This window comes from Pleurodeles waltl, chromosome 4_2 (assembly GCF_031143425.1).
Source record: "Pleurodeles waltl isolate 20211129_DDA chromosome 4_2, aPleWal1.hap1.20221129, whole genome shotgun sequence".
NCBI classification, from domain to species: domain Eukaryota; kingdom Metazoa; phylum Chordata; class Amphibia; order Caudata; family Salamandridae; genus Pleurodeles; species Pleurodeles waltl.
In genome coordinates, this window is record NC_090443.1 from 337,812,535 (window position 1) to 337,824,616 (window position 12,082).

Consider the following 12,082-nt stretch of genomic DNA (forward strand, 5'->3'; position numbering starts at 1 on the left):
CTCCAGGAAGGTATCATAGAACGCAAAGTTCCAATACATCAAGCATAAAATTCTCCACAGAGCTTACCTCACCCCCGCTCAGCTGCACCAGATGTTTGGTTCCTCATCATAATGCCCCAGATGTCCACAGCAGGGGGCAGACTTCCTGCACATGTTCTTGACCTGCCCAGCAGTGGCCACCTTATGGGGGGAGGTTTTGGAGGCATTAAGGGCTGTGACAGGACGTTTAGACTTAGGGACATTAGAGGGCGTTCTTCTGGGACTGTATAAACAACCCCAAATGGGAAAGGTGAGCACCCAATTCATAGACCTGGCACTGTTGATAGTCAGTCAACTCACTGCAGTGCACTGGAAGATAGAGATTCTATCTGGACTGGTACACTGGTGTAAGGCGATACTCAAATGGGGTCAAGCGGAGGTAACATTGAAGAGATTCGAGCACAGCGCAAATACCCGGTTGCAGCTGACTGGGAAGTACTACTATCCGACCTACATGCATACAGCTAAAATTTGCCTTCCTGGTGTCTCAGCACTTCTGAGTAGTTATGCGTTATATCGACCCTGCCAGGTTGGAGACTATGCTCCCATACATACTGAGTTCTCACCTTATGCCGATAACCACCGTTGGACTATGTCAGTCAGTCAATAAGCTTTATTCGTTGTTTTAATAAATCATACAAGCATACAACACTGGTAAAATCAGACGATTAAAAACTCATAAAATCGTGACATATATAAAAATCACAAAGAATCACATAAAAAAATCAAGAACCAGGTACAAGGAGTTAACGACAACTGAAGAACACCTTATTTCTCCACTTTCCTCCTAAAGTGAACTGCAGTCAAAATAATTCTGTACATCATAACACAAATAAACTGTAGTATTCGTATGAAGAAAAGGGTAGACCTACATTTTCGAATATTTAAAGATCTCAGCAAAGGGACTAAAAAACTTTTCAGAGGGATAACATAAAGTTTACAAAAAACATAAAATGTAACAAAGTCTGGGCAGAGTACGAATCACAAGGACATGGGTCTATAGCTGAATCATGAAAAACATGACTTGGATAGGCTACCAAAAATTGTGCAATTCCCAGTCTGAACCTAATTAAATAAAACCGCTGTGTATGGGTTATAGGGAACGACAGATAAGGTTCCATCTGAAAAGTCGTAACTAGAGGAAAATAGCTGGCCACAGTACGTTTCCCCAGTTGCTCAAGCGACCTTGACTGTTCTTTCAATTTAAAGAAAGCTTCCTTGAGCTGCTTTTTCGAGATGGTACACATTAACATAGGGCTGTGATAACAATCCTCTCGAATAGGGAGAGCTGTTCTTTAATGTAGCTCAACCATTTAAATCTGGGAGACAAAGCAGAGGACATGGCATCACTTAATAAAGATCTATTAAATTGTGGATCCCCCTTCACCCATTTTGCTCTCCGTAAGAGCAAAGGGGCCAGAATAACATAGTTCATAAACGGAGTCAGCCCCAATTCAGAATGACAGATTATGCAGGGAAATCAAGCAAAAGAAGCTTCAGTAAAAAAATATTTTCGGCAACTTGTACGTTTTTAACGTCACCGACTCCCCAACTCCTGCACCAAAGGTTGCCCAGAAACAAACATTTAGCATGGTAAATGCTCAACATAACACCTAAAGATTTCCCACCAAGTCTCTGAGCAAACCTAAAAAGGGCTGCTGTGGCTTGTTCCACTATGGACATTCTGCTCTTGACCAGTTGCACCTGCAAATTTCTACAATCAAATGGGATACCTAAAGAAGTAAAGGCACTTATAATAGATAGTTTCACCCCATCTAAAGCCCGAGATCTAGACATTTTGGAGAAGGGGCCCACAATCATCACATGTGATTTAGCAATGTTGGTCTTGAGCCCCAAGCCATTCATAAACACACAGAAAAATCTAGTAATCTTTGTAGACCCAAGCCTGCTTAGGTATCTATTCTAAGGTAATGAATCTTCAGCTAGAAGTCTTTATCAGATAAACAAGTTACTTACCTTCGGGTAGAGACTCTACTTAGCCGCAAATTCCTTAGTGATCGTCCCATCCTCCCTGCTCTGCGAGTCAATTGCTATGTAGGGAACACCCTTTTCAGGGCCTTAGTATTTCACACGACTGGTCAGTTCTCCTCATGTCATGAAAGTAACTGGCATCAGTGTGCCAGGGTGGGACTTATATAGGTACTGTGCATGTAATTTCTGGTACAGACATCGCAACCAATGCAGAGCAGAATGACACCATCTATCGTGCACAGTGGTACTATTCAAAAACTTCTGGATCCAGTCTGACACCTGGGGAATATTCTAAGGTAAGGAATCTGCGACTAGATAGAGTCTCTACCATATAAAGAGTTACAGAAGGTAAGTAACTTGTTTAATGCTTTTCTTGCCATGGGAGTCTTCTCCTGTGGTGGGAGGAGCATTACAATGTTTCTACTGTTCCATACAACCAGGTCTTACCTAACAGAGGAGGGTTGTGGTATGAAACATGCTAGAGGCATTTTACATTATTGCTTTAATTTGTATAAAGACTGCTGAAGCTTTGCTGATAATATACCTACATATATGGAGTTACCTTGATGATATATTGGTTTTCGATATTCTGGACATGACATTACGAGGTCAATAATAAAAACTAAATTATTTGACATGCTACTGTTGTGACCCCCCTATCTTTGGGGGGGACGCCCAATTAGATCTCCCAATGTATGTAACGTACCCTCTAGGGATAAAAGGAGAACTGGCAGGTGTCTCTCACTTAGGTATATTTTCTCTTTGGGCCCATGACATCTATTTAACACAATCAGCGTTTATTCAGTTGATTAGGAAAATATTTCCTGTTTTATGACAACACATTCTTACTTTCGCCATGTGATCATAAAGACACTTTGGACTTCATTACAAGTGATCTGCTGCAAAACTACCAAGAACTCGATCCTGCCAAATCATCCAGCCTCACTGACTTACAGATAAAAAGGATACAAGCAATATGGGGGGAGGGGTTGTTACTGGTGTGTCTCAGTTGTACCCTGAGAGGACCATTAGACATGAAGAACTACCCTGAGACTCAGGAATAACGCATCTGATTCCTGTGGTACTCACCTATTTTCCCTCATAGTTTGTCCCTGTCATTTTGGCTGCTTTCAGTAGTCGACAAGTCTGGGTGAAAGACCCCAGACCTGCAGATGTATTGTGCATAGGAACCTGGGTTGGTCAATGGGGCAAATTTTCCTCTCTTCATGCAAAACTGGATCCTAGTTAGTTAATACTGTTTTCGCCTGGCTGCCTTCTCTACCCGTTAGCAGCGTAGGACTGAGATGGAAGACTACATCAGAGAAGGAGCATTAAGGATCAGCACTTGATTGAATAAAACACTCCATAGAGCTCCCAGACCAATTTCATAAAAATAAAAAGCATTTCATGTCTAAAATAAGACCAAAATAACAAAAACTGAGTCAGTCGCTTCAGGATATAGAGTTTCAAAGTAACTGTTCCATTCCACTTTACCTCTCCTTTTCGCATGGATACCCAATGCTCCTGCATGTTACTTGCAAGTGGCCACTGGGCATTTCCTTCCCCTCTAGAAGCAGAGCATTACTCTCAGCTCCAGGCTACCCCTTACTTTTAATCAGGTCAGATGGGCTGGATGAAAGTCAGTCGATATGTGCAGACACAGTTCACAGCTGCTAAGCTTCACAAAGTACCTTTGGAAGTGTCTCTGGCCTGCGTCCTCAGTAAGGCAGTAATTTCTGGTCCTTCCAAGCCGCCAAAAAAGTAGTAGATACTGCTGCCTCCTCAGTTGTGACTTCACCTTTCTGTGCCCTGCTGTATTCAGCGGACTGTGAGGAGATCAGATCATACTCATCCTCTTTTAGAAATGGATACTTATTGCCATGGTCATTCACATTTCTTCCCCGCTGTTTCAGCAGTCTTTCATCAGCTGTCAAGTTCTGTATCACGTACATTTGTTGTCTGGCTGTTTCGCCCATATGCTCTGTCTCTTGGAAGCACTGAATTTGTAACTGCATTAGCCACATGCCACTTTGTCTGATTCAGGTCTGTGCCCAGGCCTTGCCCTACAGTCGACTGTCGAGCAGTCTTCACTAGAAGAAGGTTTCTGCCGTAAACTCGAAGCTTTGATTACCACACCATCATATACAGAAACACAAACCATAGGCGGGAGCCTTTCCCCATTGATTCTCCACTACTTAACTACAGGTTTCTCACTTACTGCTAAAAGTGAGTGAGTGTTAATCACAAAGTTTTTCAAAATGTCACAACTGTTAACAGCAGACATGGGATGCCCCTTAGGAAGACAGTTCATGTTTGTTCCTTTCCATGAAAAACCCGGCCTGATCTGATACATCTCCTATGAATCTTAGCTTTTTCGAAAAGCGGGCTTACTCTCTATAGCTTGTGTCCTACAAGGAGTCGTTGAACTCTACTGATAACTCCTCCTCCTACATATTCATTACCTGTCATCTCTCTGCTGTCTCTGTCAAAGTTTGACCGTCCTGTACCCTTGCACAGGGAGCAGGTGCAGCCCCTTTCTCTAGTACAAAAGCTAGGCAAGTAGGTGCCCAAGCACTCATTCGATGTCTTTCAATATCTCTTGGCGTTATAAAGGAAAACATGCAAATAGAGACAGTTTCCTGAATTTTAAGGTGCAAAGTCAAATTACCAGCAGTCCAGTAAAAAAAAAAAAAAAAAAAACAGAAGGTAGGGGACATGCTAAAAAGGTGTGATATCTCACTTTGTGGATCTAGTAATCACGAAGGGGGGCATTACATTTCTTTATCGACCCCATCAAGATTAGCACAGGACTCGCGCTGAGGCCATTTATGGTTTGCTTTTATAGTCTGGCGTCATGAGGTACAGCTCATCTTTCCACTCCTCCATTGAGAACTGTGATGGAATAGTTATCAAAGCAAACCTATACTGACACCCATACCCTTCTTCCCTATACGTCACAGGTTACCTTTCTGATGCAGTCCCGGATGCTGCGGATTCTAATGCATTCGACTTGGTTAGGAGTAATACTTCGAGACATGATGATCTCTGGGGAGGCAATTGACTCTTCTTCTAAGAGGATCTCTATGAGATAAAGACACAAAATCATTATGAAAGTCAGTCTTAGGTGTGAGACAGACATGGGGAAGCAAGGCATTTGTCATACAGGCCCTCATTACGAGACTGGTGGTCTGATGACCGCCAGACTCGCGGTGGCGGTCCCACCGGCAACAGGCTGGCAGTGGGACCGCTACATTATGACCGTGGCGGAGCCAGCACGGTCGGTCCACCGACACCGCCAGAACGCTGGCAGACTGGTGGTCCCGGTGGTTGCCATCAGCCAGGGCAGCACTGCTTGGAGCACCGCCCTGGAGATTACGAGTCCCCATCCGCCAGCCTTTCCATGATGGTTTGCACCGCCATGGAAAGGCTGGTGGAACAGGGGTCTCAGGGGGGCACCTGGGGGCCCCTGCACTGCCATGCACTTGGCAGGGGGCCCTCATGCACAGCCGCATCGCACCTTCCACTGCCCGAATTACGGACAGTGGATTGTGTGACGGTGCTGCTGCACCCACCACATCGCCACATTGGCGCCGGATCCATTAGGAGCCGGCATCAATGTTATGGCCCTGTTCACCACAGGGCTGGCGGACGGAAACACTGTTTCCACCCGCCAGCCCTGCTGTGAACCCTTAATAGGGCCAGCAGGGTTCAGGCCGTACAGGCGGTCTGAAGGCAGAACGAGGTTGGCGGGCGGAAACTCGAAATGAGGCCCATAGTGTCTGAGATTGGTGCGGTGTGCAGTACCTTGCATGGTCAGAAGAAATAAATAGACTGAGCTTCATTCTGCTGTAATTCCCCACCATTCTCCAGACTTGCAACTTCTGCACACACATTAAGATGTGTCTCTGGTAGATGTGATGTTCACCACCAGGGCTGGAAGGAATGCTGGATGTTTTAGTGGCTAGGCCAGTAACCAATGTTCCTGTATTGGAGTTCTACCTGCTAAAGTCTACATGGTCATCAATATATTTAACTTAAAAGCCCACGTTTTCCAAAACGTGGAGGCCTGAACTGACATAGCTCAACCAACAACCCTTGCCATTTTCAATTTCAAAATCAATATACGCCTCAGCTTTGCACAGCATAGCATTCTGATAAGAGGATAATATGCCAGGTTTTTTTGTAGAACAAGTGCAGAAGTACCACTTGAGCACCAAAACTTGAATCAAATCCACTCACAGTGTGCATCCGATTTAGAGGTAATATGGCCACACTGCCTCTAAGCTTCAGGCACTTTTAGATGTTCACTAATGCAGTCTGTGGGCATTTTAGACAGACTAACACGAACAGTGGGAGCCTTAGGTAAGAGCTTTTTGAAAAATGTGGTGTAAATAGGGTAAGACCACGATTCTATGAGAAATGGTTACATGTGGTAAGACTGATTTTCAGGAATTTCTCAAATGGGAGGAGCAGACATTAGGTATGTTTGTTATTTTAGATTTCCACAGGTTATGTTATGCTGTGTTATATTATGTGGATAGTCGCGCACAATTATAGGACAGTCTCTCAGTGTTAACATAGCTGACCTTAGGAAAAGGGTAGAACTATCAAGAAAAAATAAGGTTTTTATTTTTTTCCTGAAAAGCATGTGAGAGTTAGTGTTAGTTAGTGTTCTGTAACTCCAAGGGACGACTATTCCATAGGCGAGCAGCCTGAGATCAAAATACTTTTCCAAAGCAGGTTTTTTTTTTGATTGAGGCCTTAACCAGTAAATTAATGGGGAACAACGGAGCAAACAAATTGAAGTATATTTGCAAATGTTGTATATTGAGAACTCCAGGGCATATACATTTATGGAATAGGCAGAGAATATTATAAGTGTTTATACTCTAAATAATCAGCCTGTGTTGTTCACTTAGCAAAGGTCTTGTTGAAGAAAAACAAGCGGAAAGAGTGTCTAAAATCGCTGCTTGGTTTTGATCAGATTGGAGACTTTGGAGAAGGTATTTCTGTGTTCCAAAACATAAAGAATTATAATAATGCAGTCTTGACCTAATAACTGCTGTAAATATTGATTTCCTGCTTTCCAGAGAAAGCAGAGGCATAGTAATTCTTAATTTGTGCATCAAAAAAAGAGCATGAGAAGTCAACAGCAGATATCTGGTTAACCGTAGTAAATTTCCTATCTCATTTCTCACCTAGCTTTTAGCTCATGACTTTGGGAGGGGGAAAGGGCCAAAGTTGTCAGGCCACAGCGAGGACGCCCAGGCTAGATGTGCCTTACCAACGGTGAGATTTTTGTTTTTTCAATGTTTGCCATTTCGGGTCCACCTAACCCTTCACACTGCATAAGCAGTTTTTAACTGCAGTTTGTGTAGCTGACGCACTGCTAAGATGGAAAATTAACTGAGTATCATCCATAGAGTTTAAAACCTACAACCAAATGAACTGATCATCTCCATGAATAGGAGCATGTAGATATTGAATAAAAAGGGTGAGAGGATGGAACTTTGGGATGCACATGTGGTAATAGGAATTGAGTCAGACAAAGAAAAATTGCATACTAGTATCAGCTCTAAATTTATCAGAACACCTAGAACCTCTACCTGGTTGCCTGTAGAACATCATGCCATTATTGCATCCGGCCAGATGTCTAAAAGCAAGACTGTGGCTAGAACACTTGCCACTTTGAGCTCTGTTTATGATTGGGTCCTCTGAAGTGGCTTCAAAAGTAATATCAAACGTGTGATTCAATTACGTTCACAGATACATCTATGCAGGTATCAGAACCATTGCTTTGAAGAGAGCTACTTCTGATCAATAAAAATCACCCAGAGTGAGAACTTAATTTGTATCATTGGTTGCAGGTGAGAGGAACTCATTTCTCGTCATCAGACTTTGATCCAGACATTCAGAGAGAAAGGTGGACTACGATGAAAGAAGGAGGAAAAGAGAGTAATGAAAACATTGAAAAATGGAGAAAGGATTGAAAAAGTCTGCAAGAGTGAGGTAAACAGACATGAAGAATAGGGTGGGGCTTGCCGCGATTAGCATGCGACGCGCGCCTGAGTGCTCTGGCGGGCCGGGCCCCATCCGTCCCCCATCCTGCACAATACTTAAAGAGCAAAAGCCACAAAGATAAGGACCGGGAGAGTATGTCGGAGGGCGGTGATTGCCGTTTTGCAGTAGCCCGAGGGAGAATGAGACCCTTACTGCGATGACGGCGACCCACCTAAAATGGCAGATGCATGGAACAGGGGTGACTAAGGGCTAGTAGTGCCCTCCGGGACGAGTGCAACATGAACCAGCTGACTTGAGATGTAGAATCACCGATCTGCAGTAGAGAAGCATGAGACTGAAGATGGTGGAGGCCTAGGGGAGGCCTGCTGCAGTCGGAATGGCTGGGCGATGGGTGGAGGCCTATCACTGGGCCAGGAGCAGCATCCACTGGAAGGGAACCTCTGCAGACACCTGGGTGGTGAGTGGCGCACGGACGAATGCAGATCACTGGGGTGTGGCAAACGAGGAGTATGGGGCAGAGAGAGGTGGAAAAGACCCCAGCAGTGAGGGAGACGCTCCTTCCAAGATGGGGGCCAGTATGAAGGAAGCGCTGCAGCGGAGGGCAAACTGAGACGACTGTAGCCATCCTGGAGGAGAGTGGGCGACTCCCTGGGCCAGCAGACCGAGAACTAGGTGAGGCTGAGGGCCCTTGTGTGAGGTTGTGGCCCTCACCAGAAAAGTGAGTCTACCAAGAAGAGGACATAAAAGTTGGCTGGCCACTGATTGCCTCGATACAGAGACTGCGAAGGGGCATACATGGGCAATATCCGGGGTGAAACTACCCCTCTGAAATACTGAAGCGCTACGGCAGGCAAGGGGTGCCGCTGTAGCACAGGACCTCCTACACAGGTGAATAGGAAAGTGCTGGCTAACTGTGAGGGCGAAGTAGGCTGAGATACGATATAGCTCTGGGGGCAATAGAAGTTGTGGGGGGCCCCCTGGCAGGTGCAGCCACATATCTATAGACCAGAGAGCGTGGGACCATCTCGGGGTCTCGAAAACTGCAGTAATTACCCAGGGGCCTGCCAGGCTCCCACCAACTGTGAAGCAAAAGAAGGAGAAAGAGGTGACCACTAGATGCCTGGGAGCCACGAGCGAGCCTGAGAAACTTGTGCACAAGGATGCAAACCGATAAGAGGTGACCTGAGGCCTTATGGTTCTCAATCAGAGAAGTCTGTTCCATGGTGAATAGTGCAGACTCGCATCGTGGAAATAGTGACCTGCTGAGAGACTGGAGCAGATCTTCTGATTTATTGATAGCATAAGAGCATGGAGCATGGGCAAGTATTTTTCGTAAGCGCACAATAGAAATTAGCAGCATGATCTGCAGGGTACTGACTGGCGGGACACCACCAGACACTGCATCTGCTGAAACTGTGGGCTCTGTAGCCCCCATCGCTACATGACATACTGCTGGCTATCACGACCTCGCAAGAAACCCTAGAAACGAAAATAGACTCTCAGCTTAGACCTAGGACTGCTGAAGGACGACCATAGGAGCTTGGCGGAAAGGGTCACCGTCAATGAGAGAGCTCTGTCGGAGGTCACCCCGGAACTGGCTGCTGCCAGTGCGCAGCTCGCCACACAGGAAATGTGAATGAAAGCGCTAGAGTCTAGAGCTGATGACGCAGAAAATAGGTCATGGAGCAACAATATCCGGATAGTTGGGCTCCCTGAGCGCCTGGAGGGGAGCGACATGATCTCATTTTTAGAAGTATGGCTGCACACTGAGGTGGCTCCAAAGGGTCTATCTGCCTTTTGGCACTAGAAAGAGCACAACGATTCCCGGCAAGGCCGTTGCCTCCGGGGATGCCATCAAGGCCGTGGTAGCCCAGCTGCTGTTTTACAAGGACTGAGACCACATCCTGAAACAGGCCAGACAGCTGGGCACCATCACCCTTGAGAATAGCAGAATTATGATTTTTCATGATTCCTCCCATGAGGTCCAGTGGCAAAGGGCAGTCTTTTTGGAAGCAAAGAAAAGGTTGCGGGAAATGCGAATATCATATTCCATGCAATTCCCGGCACGACTAAGGGTGATTACCCCGGAGGGAGCTCGGTTCTTTATGACGCCGCAGGAAATTTGGTCGTCAATTGACCTGCAACCGAGAGCTGGTCCCAGTGGAGAGGGCCAGGTGCACATGTCGTGAAGTCGCCCCCGATCCCGCTGGAGAAAGCCACTGAGAAAATCATCAGTGGCACCAACTTTTATGGAAAAGCAAAGTGAGAGGCAGGAAGTAGTTGCAGCGGTGGCATCTCTGAGTGGCTCCAGTGCTGTCCTGTCTACACCAGCCAAGCTGCCTAAAGAAGAAATAGTCTGACTGAGACCCTGGATCCCAGATTTCAGTAAACTCAAGTGACATCCTACCGGTGGTGACTCCTAGGACAGCAGATGAACTGTTGTAAGACAAACCCACTATCGCTTTTGGGGGCCTACTTGCTGGAGGGAAGGGTACTTGACATGAGATGACATTCTTCATAGAACAATGATTAAGATAATGTATAACGTGCAATACACTACCACTGCACATCGCATTCCAACTGCATTGAAGGGCGGATGGATGCCTGTGCGCTTGACCATGGGCACCACTACGTCAAATCTCCCCAACAAAAACGTTTTGAATACCTTTTACATCTAAGTTTGGATGGGAGGGGTTTTGCTTTTTATCCTTGGGAATAAGAGTAGGGAGTTAATACTTGTTGGGGGGGGTTAAAGCTCTAGTTATCACAGCATCTCTGAGATGGGCATCACTGCTAGACATACTAGAGATGAGGGCAGTGAAAGTACACAGTCAGGCTAATGCATCAATATGGCATCTGAAGCAAAATATAAAATGATCTCCTGGAATGTCGGGGGTATACACTCCTTATTAAAAAGATATAAAATATTCTCTTACCTAGAACGCCGGGGCGTCCATATAGCCCTACTTCAGGAGACACATCTGACGGCCAAAGAGGGGTCAGTGCTTCAGCAGAGGTGGAGGGGACAAGTATATTATATCACACACCCGGCCTTTGCTAGGGGAGCACTGATTTGGGTTGCGGCGGCAGGCCCATTTCAACATTACAGCTCCGTAGTGGATCCAGAATGCAGATGTGTGGCAATCTTGGGTAAACTTAACGGAAGAGACATCTCCATCATAAATATATGTGGGCCAGATACAGACCAGCTCTCGTTCCTGGCAAAATGTTCTACCAAACTGTCTTCTTTTCTAATGCATGACACAATTGTCGGGGGAGACATTAACTGCATTGCTGAACCCCATCTGGACAGGTCACACCCTCCGCTGAACGACTCCCCCACGCAGTGCATAGCCTGTGTACTAGCAGATTGGCAAGAGCACTGGTCACTTGTGGATTCCTGGCTACACAGGTATCCCCAAGCACAAGACTACTGATATTTTTCTCACATGCATGAACTACACATGCGACTCAACACGTTCTTATGCACTACTAATGTACTGCCACAAGTACATGATAGTAAATATCTCACACGCACCATATCAGATCACAACCTAGTATTAATGCACCTCAGCTGGCACCGAGCATTGGCTCGAATACCCACTTGGAAACTAGCTCCTGAGACACTAGAAGACCCACCATTCCAGGCCTCCATTAAAGAAAAAATCCACTCTTGCTTTGCATATAATGAGGGGTCCACTACTACTCCACAGGTAGAGTGGGGTGCATTTAAGGTAGTGCTCCGGGAATATCGCTTGTCTGCAGTGCAGGGAATTAGGAAAATATTATTGCAGGAACTTAGCGAAGCTGAGGACAACCTAAGGGAGGTAGAACAAAGGTGCCCAGAACACCCAGAGGTACAGTTAGAACTTGTGGAGGCCAGTGAGAAGGGAGCAACACAGACTGAGAGGCTTCGCTCTTATGATTATAGGACCTACATGGAAAAGACCTATGCAGAAGGTGACTGCCCCAGCCGCTTACTGGCATGGCTGGCCAACCGACAAAACAGGGAATGCCCATGGTTGAAATA

At 45.9% G+C, this 12,082-nt stretch overlaps 1 protein-coding gene across 1 annotated transcript in view; it reads right to left on the reverse strand.

Moving 5' to 3' along the window:
• Window positions 1-12,082, reverse strand: part of CARD10 (caspase recruitment domain family member 10) — a 185,576-nt gene that overhangs the window by 18,015 nt on the left and 155,479 nt on the right. Inside the window, exon 21 of the mRNA XM_069231372.1 lies at window positions 4,997-5,112. Within this exon, the coding sequence (XP_069087473.1) occupies window positions 4,997-5,112 (116 nt within the window). The remainder of the gene's footprint in view (window positions 1-4,996; window positions 5,113-12,082) is intronic.